This window comes from Amblyomma maculatum, chromosome 2 (genome assembly GCF_055883805.1).
Source record: "Amblyomma maculatum isolate TAMU_Amacu chromosome 2, ASM5588380v1, whole genome shotgun sequence".
NCBI lineage: Eukaryota > Metazoa > Arthropoda > Arachnida > Ixodida > Ixodidae > Amblyomma > Amblyomma maculatum.
The window spans coordinates 57810475-57822925 of record NC_139345.1 but is presented as its reverse complement, the minus strand read 5'-3'; the positions used below and the strand labels follow the sequence as shown (position 1 = coordinate 57822925).

Genomic DNA, 12451 nt, shown 5'->3' with positions numbered 1-12451 from the left:
GGAACATACTCCCGGTCATGTTTTATCCTGCACACTTGTTTTGGATTTAAAGCGTTACTGGTCTTGTTTTCAACGATAGAACAAATCTTTCCAAGCTTATTTGGGGCCGAAAAAACAACTCGAACACCGAACCTGCGGGCCACATTCTTAAGGGTATGCGACAATCGGTGTATATAGGGAATAACCGCTATCTTCTGCCTTTCACAATCTTTCTGCACTGCACTGCTATATCCGACCCGTCGTTGAGAGGCGTGCTGCTTTGTTCGTGGGTATTGGCCGCTGTGTGACGAAGGCGACCGTAGTACAGAAATACGAGTTTGAAAACAAAACACCGTTATATTTCCACCTCCTCCGTCACTCATACAGGAGTGTACGGAGCTTCTTTGTTCGCTTTGAATATGCATTCTTGGGCGTAGTGCGTCATAACAAATAACGTCCGTGTTTACGGTCTGATAAACAGGACATCTGGTCTGGCGCTTTGTTCTGGACACGCATACGACTTCACCGTGCCTAGTATTCCATGAGGACAACTCGCGAGAGGTTGTTTTGCAGGCCTCTGTATGAGCACTCGACTGCTTGCTCTAACCTTAAGAAGACGTTAAACCATAAAGACGTTAAACAGTGACTCCGTCTGAATTAGGGCTCCCCCCCCCCCTCCCCCCAAGAAAAAAAAAAAAAAAGACAAAATGCTTTACGATATTCTCGACTCGATGTTGACACATAGTAGTGGAACGGCGTATGAGAAGGATGCTAATGGGGCGAGTCTCACTCAATCATCTGCAAAGAACTTCAGCTTCGCTCCGCGCGGTTGTTTCTGGCCCAGTGCTGACAATTGCGCCAGATATCGATTTCCTTTAGAAATGAGGTCACGAAGGGGAGGACGGGAAACCCTGCGTATTGGATTACACGTAACCAATTATATAATGGTAACAAGGCAACGGCCTGCATTGGTTTTGGGCCAGAGAAACAAAAAATAGCAGGAAAGGAACATGCATTTCGGAGAAAATCCCCGAGAGGAAATTGATTTCCAAGGGCTTATTGTCTTTGCCGTGCACCGAGCGCTGCCAAAGGCTGAATACAAAAATATACAGCTTTCCAGGGATTAGCTGAAGCGAAATTTGTGCCAGTCCTGGTTTCGAATCTGGAACCACCGCTTGTCCGGGGCATTCACTATACCAAATGAGCCATTAAGCACTGCCAAGGGCATGAATTTCAGTTCTAGCAGTGTATGGTGCGCACGTGAAATTAAGTTATCATTCCTTTAAACAAGCACCTTTGTTTAAACGAGCAAACAGTCAAACGAAGCAAACGCAGAGCAGCAATCATACAATCATATAACATTTCTAAGTCTGGAGTCAACGGCTAATGTTTCCACTGGTCACTGTGCAGCGCACTTCTTGTCATCATCATCATCGTCGTCGTCGTCGTCGTCGTCATCATCATCATCATCATCATCATCATCATCATCATCATCATCATCATCATCATCATCAGTCTCACTGTACCCACTGAGAGCGAAGGCTTCTCCCATATTTGTCCACTTAACCCGGTCCTGTGCTAGCTGCATCCACTTGATCCCTGCGAACTTCTTAACCTCATCCGCCCACCTAACTTTCTGCCGCCCCCTGCTACGCTTTCCTTCCCTTCGAATCCAGTTTGTTACACTAAGCGACCATCGGTTATCCTCTCTTCGCACTATAGGTCCTGCCCATGCCCATTTCATCTCGGAACCTCGGGAAGGTGGTGGAAGGAACAGCAGTTTACTTTAGATAGCGAGTCACTGGAAGTAGTAGGCGAATATGTCTACTTAGGACAGGTAGTAACCCCAGATCCGGACCATGAAAGGGAAATAACAAAGAGAATAAGATTGGGATTGAGCGCATGTGGCAAGCACACGCAGATTATGGCTAGCAGCTTACCGGTATCGCTCAAGAAGAAATTATACGACAGTTGCGTCTTACCTGTACTGACCTATGGAGCTAAAACGTGGAGGCTATCAAAGAGGGTTGTACTTAAGTTCTTTATGCGACCTTGTCGGTGTCAGGTGCTTGCGGGCAAAGACATCAGTGGAATAATAATAATAATAATAATAATAATAATAATAATAATAATAATAATAATAATAATAATAATAATAATAATAATAATAATAATAATAATAATAATAATAATCAGTCTGATTATACCCACTGCAGGGCGAAGGCCTCTCCCATATTTCTCCACTTAACCCGGTTCTGTGCTAGCTGCATCCACTTGACCCCTGCGAACTTCTTAATCTCATCCGCCCATCTAACTTTCTGCCGCCCCCTGCTACGCTTTCCTTCCCTTGGAATCCAGGTTGTTACCCTCAGCGACCACCGATTATCCTCTCTTCGCCCTACATGTCCTGCCCATGTCCATTTCTTCTTCTTAATTTCTACTAGAATGTCGGTAACTTGAGTTATTTCTCTGACCCACTCTGCACGCTTTCTATCTCTTAATGTTACCCCCACCATTTTTCGTTCCATAGCCCTCTGGGTTGTCCTCAACTTAAGTAGAACTCTCTTGGTTAGCCTCCACGTTTCAGCCCCATAGGTGAGTGCAGGCAAGATGCAACTGTTGTTGTGGAAAAATAATATCTCCACTCAACTTCTATTCGCGATCTTATTGTACAGCCCATATCTGCTACAGTAAGCCTGAATGCGTTGAAATGCACTGGTGTTTTCTTGATTTCGCAAAGTTGTTTCAGCGAAGGAGTCCGTGCACACGACGAGAGTAGCGAATCAAGCGCCCTCTTTCTCGATTAAAAGCGATTTTCCGACTATAAATTTGAAGGTCATTTTTCTTTCTTTTTTTAAAGAAACAACTAACTCTGCATGCTGTTCCTAAAAGCACGATCTAGTTTGAGTTTCCTCGCCCCTCTTCCTTGCGCCTATCAAGTGAACAGGCTCCGCGCAGCCACAAACTAAAGCTGCCATCTTCGTCTTTTTTTTTTTTTTGCTGCCACCTGCTATGCTGTGTATTGCGTCCCGTTTTTCCGTTTAACGAGAAGCGTCGTTATGCTTAGACGCGTTTTTCGCCCGAACGTTTGACCCTAAAAGAGGAAAAGGGGGAGGGGGGGGGGGGGGGGGGGGGTTGCGTGCTCCAGGAGAGAAGACGCGCGGCATGTGTCTTCTCGGGAGCTGCGCGCGTTCCAAACAGCCTATATAGTTCGCGTGAAGCCAGCGAGCGGGCTCGTGGCGTGATTAAGGAGCGCCTCGAAGAACGGCGGATGTAATTAAAACGCGAGGCCATATCCTCCCACGAGGCTCCGCTCTCTTGGGCGCTCCAAAACGCTCGCCATTTGATTTTATCCCCTTCTCTTTAACCCTCTCGTTTCTACGTTAGGGGCCAGCTTTCTTTCCATTTCCTTCTCTCCGTACAGTGAGGCACCGTGCAGGATTTGTCTTTTCAGACCGATATGCGCGGCTTCCCGCAATAAGAACTCGCCCGCACGCGGAACAAAAATGAGCCGTGATTAACGAGCGCGCGACTGTGTGCACCCCTGTGCAGCCGCATGTGTGTGTGTGGATGTCGGTACTCTTATTTCCTTCCCCGACCTGCACTCGCGTTGTTTCTCTTCTATTGTCTCTCCACTGCTGCCGTATTCCTCATCCTCCTCCTGGCTCGGCACGCTTCTTGTCGTCCTCGCTCCGGCTTCTATAAGCACCTTCTGTTCCTAGTGACTGTGGGCTCTTTGAGCGTTTATTTTAGCTCTGTCTACACATGTGCGCTGGTTTCGCCAGTTTTCTTGAACTTGAATGAGGTTTTTTTTATTCTCCTTTCTTGCGTCACGCTGGGGGTCGAGGGCGCTTTGCTTGCGACCCGGGTCATGCTTGTCATGGTGACGCTGATTGTTCGTGCTCGATGAAATTCATCGCCATATCGTATGAACAATTTTGTGACACACTGTTAAGATATACCCGCTTCGAATGTATTGCGGCTGAGGAAACAGTTTCCAATCTTTGTTATAACTCACCATGTAATCAATGTGAAATTTTAGAAAAAAACTGGAGCTATATCTATCTGTCTCTAAAGGCCCGCTGGTTCCTCTAAAAGTTCTGTAGCGAAATATATTTTTGTGACGCATGCAAGGATTATAGTTCTAATTAGTTTTTGTCACTCGGTTTGTACTACCGCCAGTTTCTGATTTTGGTTTTGTGTTATTAACGGCGTTTTCATGAACATTCCTGGAATCCCCGAGCCTATGTTATGCCAGGCACGCAGACAAAGCTTGTCACGCCGCTTACAGGGTAAAACGGCACGCATATAATACATAAATTGCATACGCTGCAGCAAGCCGACGTGTAACTGATTTTGCAAATAAAAGCGAAGGTATAACGCAACACGATGCAATTATCAAGTGCGCGCGCAGACTTTGGGCTATGGCCGAGTCATCCATGTTGCCTACGCAGTTTGACGGCAGCGAATATGCGACGACCCACCGATACACGACAGCGAGGAGTCCGTTACAGTAGGCGTATACCATGCTACACACGTTGTTGCGTAAGCGAGAGCAGCGACGCGAGAGTTCTGACGTCATCATTCAATTCCCCGCCGGTGGTTCAGTGCGCTATTGTTGCGGAGCACTATTTCTAACAGCGAAACGTTTCGGCTTCCTCGCGTTCAGCTGGTTTATGTGAAGACGAAATCCTGGTGGGACGAATACGTCCAACGTCACTCGCGGAGCGGCGGAATAGAAAAGTGAACGCATTGTGCTGAAAAGAAAATTGTACGGAAGGTGAGATTCGGAATCGAATCAGAGGCAGTCATTGCGGCGGTATGAGCAATCTTGCGACCATGCCGCATTTTATTAAAGTGTGGGAAATTAGAAGCAGCGACTTTTATAATGGATGTTCTTGGCAGCGTCATCTCGCAAACACGCAGAGAATTGTTTACATGGTTTTCGGGGTTTACCGTCCCAAAGCTCAGACTCGGGCTATGAGAGACGCTGTAGTGGAGGGGTTCGGAAATTTATACTGCCTAGGGTTCCTTAACGTGCTTTGACATCGCACAGCATACGGGCGCCTGGCTTTCGTCTTCATCGAAAAGCAGCCGCCGCGGCCGGGATGCGATCCCACATCCTTGGGCGCAATAGTTTAACCACTGCACCACCGCGGTAGGATGAATATACAGAGAAATACAAAACGTCGGGAGATTTGAACCAAGAGAGTATTGTATCATTACTATGCTTTGTAGCGCGCAAAGAGTGCATGGTGGAGAGAGGGGAGTTATATCTCAGAAAACCCGTATCTCTGTTAAAGGTGGAGCCGGAGTCCCCAAAATTTTTTTGGTCCCTTTCCTTTTTGTCCACCTCTGCCGTCTCGGCTTCACGAGAAAATTGCTATCGAAATACCTCCGGTCCGCACATCGATCTTGCTGCGTTTCAATGACGTATAATGGGTGCATTTAGTCGCCGTTATTAGCAGCCCGCACCTCTGCTTCGCCCGAGGCCCGTTACGATCGAAAAATTTCCGGATACGCAAATTAACATCTGCAAACCGCGCGCCATTGTTAGCCAGCACGTGTCACCAAGCAGAAGTAAAAGGCGTGCGAGCTTCTGTTTGACACGTGGAACCGGCAGCGTCCGGAACAGTATAGACGCCGGTATGCCGGAGAAAATCAGCGCCGGCATACCTGTATGCAGGACCAGCCCGACGTATGCAGAGAGGGGGTGAAGGGGGGGAGGGGGGGGTGGGGGGGGGGGGGGGGGCGGTCATGTTGTGCAGAAGGGTCGGCATTTTTCGAGAGACGTCTTATGCAGTCGCGCTAGAGCTTGATTCCGTGCCGACTTCGCTCTGTGTTGTTTGCGGGGGTATGCATCGAGACAAAAGAGCGCAGAGTCCGCATTCCAGCACCGCTTCGCTGCTTCCCTATTAATGAATGTGCTGTTCGGGAAGTAATTATTGCTCTCGGCGTCAGTAAGGGCGGGCGTACAAACTGCCCACTACAGTATATTGCGGCCCGCTTGTTTGGATAGAGAACACTGTGGCGCGCGTGAGCGCACTTTTTCTTATTTCTTTGTGCAGTGCGCTTCCTTCTCTATCGACCTGGGACAAGGGTGCGCGCCGTATTGAAACCTTTTCTTGGGGCGGACGACGTGCTTCCTCCCCTTTTTTTGGCGATCGATGCATCGCTGCAGCGTGCGCACGCAATAGAAGGGTAACGGAGACTGGGCTGCTGCCGCCTCGGCGTGGTCTTCCTTGCTGCTGCGCGCTGCCCGACCCGGCTGTGTTGCTTACTTGGCTGTGAACTTGGATTCGGCGGGACGGCGTTATTTATTAATTGAGAGAGGCGAGTGGCGCTTGCTGGCGATGCAAGTGCTTTTTTTTTTTTTTATGACTGCGTTAAGTGCACGACATTTGTAAGCTTCTAATAACTCGTCAGCTGAAAGAGAAACAAAGTTTTGAACAGCTTGCTGCGGGCCATCGCAGCAGCGCATGAAAACTTAAAGCGTGGAAGAACGTTGCGAGAGTAATGGAGCGGAGCGTTTTTTAAAGTGCGCGTATACTGTATACAATGGCAGGCTCTGCGGTCAGTCAATTTGGTTGCACTAAATGGGTGAAGATCAGATCGAATGCAGCTAACTATGAACGACTCCTCAATGTTTCCGATAGTCTGAGCAAGAAAAGAAAATTACCGCTAAATCGTGGCACGTGTTAATATGGCCGCAACTGTATACACTGGCTTGCTTTCTAAAAAGCCTTACTTCTGGGCCACTTTGTGTGTAATGGTTTTCTGAGAGCTTTGGACGAAGCCTATAGTTAATGATCTGATTAACCGTTAAATTCATTCTGATTGAATTCGATGCGGAATACACTGCTGCAGAGAGTATATGGCTGCTCTGGATGAAGCTCTCGATGGTGTAAGCGGGTACAAAATCTATTAGTAGACCACGTGCGTACCTTACACGCATCTCTGTTGCGTGCTTTTCACATCTGCCGCTCGTTTCTAGGGCGGTCGCTGCCAAACTGCGGCTCGCGACCTTCTGGCATATGTAGCGGCCCCTTCCCCTCTCCCTCTGTTTTCCTCTGAATACGCTTTTCTTTTTGTTCCTTGCATCTTTCAACGTTGAGACCAAGTACTATTTTGAGACAATCATCTCGTCGATGAAAGCGGTGATATCAAAATAGCGTGTGACCCTTACGACCGAATATCTAACCTGGTTTCTCCGGAGTGACTACTTCATTCGAGCCTAAGTTGAAGGTGCTTGCATGAGGATATGGGGCAGTACAATGCAGAGACACAGTGAACAGTCGTCGCTTGAATTATGTTCACTGGAAATGCCAGCTTTGTTGGACGAAATAGAAAAGAAAATGGCCAAGCCTCTCTTTATATTTTGTCTGTTTAATCAAAAAGATTATTTCTATGGTTGTAGCGGTGCATTGCTGGTCATAGTATAATGCACGATCAGATACGTCAGAGAGTCGAGCGCAGCAGTTTCGTGTGTTATGGAAATCTCCTTATACGGAGCACACTAATAGGGCGAGTGTTGGACTGGAGGTGTTTTTCAAAGATGATTATTCTGAGTAGGCAGAGGTCGCGGAAGGTTTGGTTTGGTTTGGTTTGGTTTGTGGGGTTTCAACTTCCCAAAGCGACTCAGGCGATGAGAGACGCCGTAGTGGAAGACTCCGGAAATTCCGGCCACCTGGGGTTCTTTAACGTGCACTGACATCGCACAGCACGCGGACGCCACCCCATTTCGCCTCCATCGAAACGCAGCCGCCGAGGCCGGGATTCGATCCCGCTACCTTGGGCACAGTAGTCGAGCGCCGTAACCGCTGCGCCACCCCGGCGGTGCAGATGTCGCGGAAGGCAACACTATGGTGGGGTACAACCCGGTGCAAATTTCTGCAGAAAAAAATTGAAACACAGCCGACATTACGCGCACGGCACGTCGTCACAACCTGCGGTGGACTGTCTATGGAACTCTTTCCATTGTGAATTTTAAGCAGCAGCTGAGGTGCAACAGAGGAGACGTTGCGGCACCAGTATGGAAACCAATGCTTAGAAGGCGCGGTTATTTTACCGCTAATTTTTGGTGTCCATCCTGCAGCGCCTTGAAGGCCTTTTTTTTTTCTTTTTTTTTTTTCAGGACACTGCGAAGTGATTGTATAAGTGCTTAACGGCCATAAGTAAAAGGAGACGCTGCAGATTACTTTCAATCTCTGACGCGCACGCACGCCACAAAACGCTGTAGTGTTTTTGCATTCCGTCCCTACTGCTGTGACTGGATTTACAGCCGGACACATTCCGCCCCGCTCCTGAGCGACATAACCGGCATCGGCCCTAGAATGAGCTCTTTTCCGTGCACGGTGAGTGAGAGTGTATAGTGTACGCATATAACTCAACCGGAGCGCATCTTTCCGCGGCACGTACGTATTTTTTCACGCTCCAGTGCTTCTGCGTAGGGCTACAGCCGCCTCACGCGTTTTCTGTACCGCGGAAGTGAATGCAGTTGCGTAACGCTCCCTCAGTTAAGGGACTTGTCTCGATCCTGTCGCCACTGCGTAAACTATGCCGCCGGGGATGTCAGAAAGCCTAAAAAGAAAACCCGACGATTGGAAGAAGACAATCAAAACGCAACAAAACTGTACAAGCGCAGCGCTGTAATGACATGCATTATATATGCGCAACTGCTGGGCGACTGGTTGAAACAAACAGTATAGTTGTACTATCTCGGCGTTCCATCTGTGCATAGAGTGCGCTTGGTTATCAGCGAAGCTGATCGTTCTGAGCACGCAGTCTACTTTTGCTTGCATCGATGACAGTCAATGATCATTGCCGAAGCAGTTATTCTTTTGTGCTCCTTTAGGAAAACATGGTCATGATACAGTGCAAACTGTATTGTCTTTCGTGTTCAGTCGAGTATACACCCTACCCCTCTAACGGAGCGCTGAAATTTTCCGAGCCGGTGTGGGTTGTACGTTCGGCTTACGAAAGAAGGTGTGTCGAAAGCCACCAAGTCAAAGTCTGCTTTAGGTTTTAATTAGTCCCCGCCGCATTTAGCGCACTTTCTAGTGCATATCCTATTGCACTTCACCGTTTTCCGTCCTGAACTCTCGCTTCAACCAATAGTTTTGTCGGTCGTGAGCGGACTACATCACATGCGCCTTTGTGTGAAGGATTTGGTTTTGCTGGTGCCGTGTTGTTAGGTTTTTCTGGGTTGTAAACGTGATGGTAACGCTTGCGTATGTTTCTTTCTTTCTACCCCCCCCCCCCCCCCCCCCCCTTGTCTGCAGGTATACCACTGGCAGAGCCACCAGTACCGCACCAGCGGCGTGGACGACATGGTGCTCCTCACCAAGATCACCGAGGACGCCATCGTCGAAAACCTGCGCAAGCGGTACATGGATGACCAGATATTCGTATCCTTTTGTTTATATTTTTCCTCTTGTTCTTTTCAACTTCCCCCGCAGAGGGGGCGCGACTCCATCTTTATAAACGATCGGTTGTGGCGCCGCGGCCTGCCACTTCCGGAACGATTTTTCGCACTTACAGCACTCACATCGGTTTTCAGTTCGGCAGCTGCAGATCGATCACGGCTGTTCTCGGCATCTTGTTCGTTCTTTTTATTCTAACATCGGTGTTTCAGGAAGACAGTTGCGTTCCCGCTCGGTTCTAACTTATCGCCAAACTTTGCTTTTTCCCCAGGATAGGGGCATACGTCGCGCCTTTATGTTGCCCAAACCTAGATGCAGTAAATATTTGATATTATCAGATATCACGTGATCGCGTTTCGAATATCATGTAATGACTCAATGCGCTTGTTTAAGCCCGACACTGTGTTTGCTTTATTTGAGGAAGCTGTCTCTCCCGTAACTAACTTTAGCATTACAATCACACATAGCCTTAGCATACGCTACTCATGCCCACATTGCGCGCTTTGTGAAAATTGAGCGTAGCCTCGTCTCCCCAGTAACATATCCCATTCGCTCTATTTTTGTTTTTAGTTTCATGGTAAGTTCAACTTTATTCACCCAACCTCGTTTTTATACCAATTTCTGCATTCCACTAAATAAAACCTCAATGTGATGTTGGAGCAGTGATTTGGTATCACGGGCACGGATACTAAAAAATAAATTCGTGGTAATCGCTTGGGCTCATTTTCCCAGCAATCGCGACTCCGTACGAGTACAGCTTTAATTTATTTCTGATCGTCTTGGATCGACGAACTCAAAGAAATCAAAATGACTGCATAGCTTTCATTGATCGATGCCTTCCGCTTTCATTCAGCTCTTTCTCTCTATCTTCGTGTACAAAAACAGCAACAAAAGTAAACTATCACAACAGTGCAGCGTCTGTAGATCAGGAACGACGCGACGTTTTGGGCAATCAGTATCATGGGTCCGTTTTGTTTGAGGTTATCAAACCCGCAGACCCCGAAGCTGCGCCGGCAGCGCCTGAATGCACTTTCTCTCTTTTTTTTTTTTTCGTGTTCCTTTCTTTTCATATTCCGGGAAACGTATCATTTCCATTTTTTCTTATAACTTCGCGGGGCCCAGCCAACTCTACCATCATTGGAGATTGAGGTTATTGTATGATACCCGTATTCTCTCCTATGCGACCAACTCTATATAATGCTCCTTCCTGAATTGATCAAACATAAGGCACGAAACGTTTTACATCACGGAAGCTGGTTTCGTTTCGGCGTACGTCGTCAAACGTGCGGTTTTCTGATTTGCCATCTTGCGCAAACACGAATCTCTTCCCGTGAGAGTCGAGAGAAGCTCTCCTGCGCGCGCTGTCGGCGCGGTGAGTGGGTGAATCCTGCTTCTGGTTGTGCGGAGGGAACGAGTTTCGCCGAAGCTCACGAGAGGTACGAAGAAATGCGGTCTTATGTAGAACATGCATATCGTTCGGTCGATATCCGCGTCCATCGTGACTGCCGAGTCGCTGAAGCAAGCGTATATTGCCGAGTAGCCCTCATGACGTATAGACCACTTCAGCTTGATATCGTTGGCATTTCTTCGCTGTCATGCGGCTCGTCGTGTGTCTTTCTTCGATGTGTATCGAAGGTGCATTTGCACAGTTGCGTACCCATTCTCTATCGGCAATGCATCGCAACATCAGCAATGAAACAGCAGTATGCAAAAAAAAAAAAAGTGTAAGCAAGCGAAGATGAAGACGCCGTAAGACGCCGGGCGCGAAAAACGCCGTGATTGTGTTCCTGGATGAGTCAATCTTACTGTCCCCCGTTTCGTTCTGCTTAATTCATTTTCGGCGATTCTGCGTGTGAGGTTCTGGTGCCCGCGCAGGAGCATGCAATTGAAGCCCCCCCCCCCCCCCCCCCCCCCCCCCCCCCCCCCTTCCCTCCGTAAGCATGGCGCACCGTTTTGTTTCAGTGTAAGCATATCCATATAAGCGCTGAGCTGCCCGATCTTTCTGCTTGTTGCACAACTTGAAATTTGCGCCACCAGCATTTCATTCTACTAAAAGAATCGGATTCCCTTAATTATTATTATCTGCAGCACGGCTGTAGGCAGTGCGATGCTTTCGTGTGTGAAGAAGAAGAAAAAAAGTAAGGTTGGAAATTTTCATTTAATGGTCTGTTGAGACGTCTTAGGGGCATATTCGTATCAGCTGGTGAATGAAAACTACACTAACGTTCTCGAGACACCACTCAGCGCCAGATCGGTCAAGTGCTGCTGGGAACATTTTGCGCGCTTCGGATTTAGCTTTATCATCTGTTATGTATAGGTTTACTTTTCAAAACCCACCTGTATGTCGACTCGAAGCAAGTGTTTCTTTTTTTTTTTTTTTTCTAATGTGCAAGGAATCATGTATTTGAAAAATCTGGCATTCCTGAAAACTATTTCTGCGGTAAGAATTTATTTTTCGTACATTTTCCCTTTGTTTTTCTCGTTTTAGTGATAATCATGCAACGATTTTCTTGGGTGTCTGTCTCTACCGTAAGGCAGCGTTTAGGTGGTGTTTAGAACAAGCTAGCATAAATACCTGTTATTCTGTTAAAACATTTTCTTTTCTCCTCATACGAACGCTGTCTACAGTTGTCCTTCATATATCCTCCCCCTTTGCTTCTGTGTTGGAGCCAATGTCACATTAATTAATGGCCACACCTCGTGTCCTTCAAATGCAGACGTTGATCTATTCCTTTGAAGCATTAAGGTATCTACTGTTGAGGTCTGGCGAGAACACATTCCGCTCTTTTTCTATAGACTTGGCGTATAGAGAGAAAGAGAGAAAATAGAATAGAAAGGCAGGGAGGTTAACCAAGCTATTCCCAGTAGGCTACCAGGCATGGAGAGGGAACAAAGGCAGAAAAGGGAAAGAAAGAGTGCGAAGGGAAGGAGTCTATAACATATCTAGAGATCTATAGTGAAAGGGGGTAAAGAGCCTGCAGTTGAACTCAACCCGGAGTCCTTTAAAAACTTAAGTAGCGCCTTCACTGATTTCTTTTGTGATGAAGGAG

At 47.5% G+C, this 12451-nt stretch overlaps 2 protein-coding genes across 4 annotated transcripts in view; one reads left to right on the top strand and one right to left on the bottom strand.

Annotated features, from left to right (window-relative positions):
* The window catches only part of LOC146198720 (unconventional myosin-Ie-like), a 317845-nt gene that overhangs the window by 15387 nt on the left and 290007 nt on the right, over nucleotides 1-12451 (top strand). Inside the window, exon 2 of the mRNA XM_084594218.1 lies at nucleotides 9261-9386. Within this exon, the coding sequence (XP_084450344.1) occupies nucleotides 9261-9386 (126 nt within the window). The remainder of the gene's footprint in view (nucleotides 1-9260; nucleotides 9387-12451) is intronic.
* The window catches only part of LOC146198723 (uncharacterized), a 321357-nt gene that overhangs the window by 259555 nt on the left and 49351 nt on the right, over nucleotides 1-12451 (bottom strand). The gene's annotated exons all lie outside the window — the stretch shown is intronic.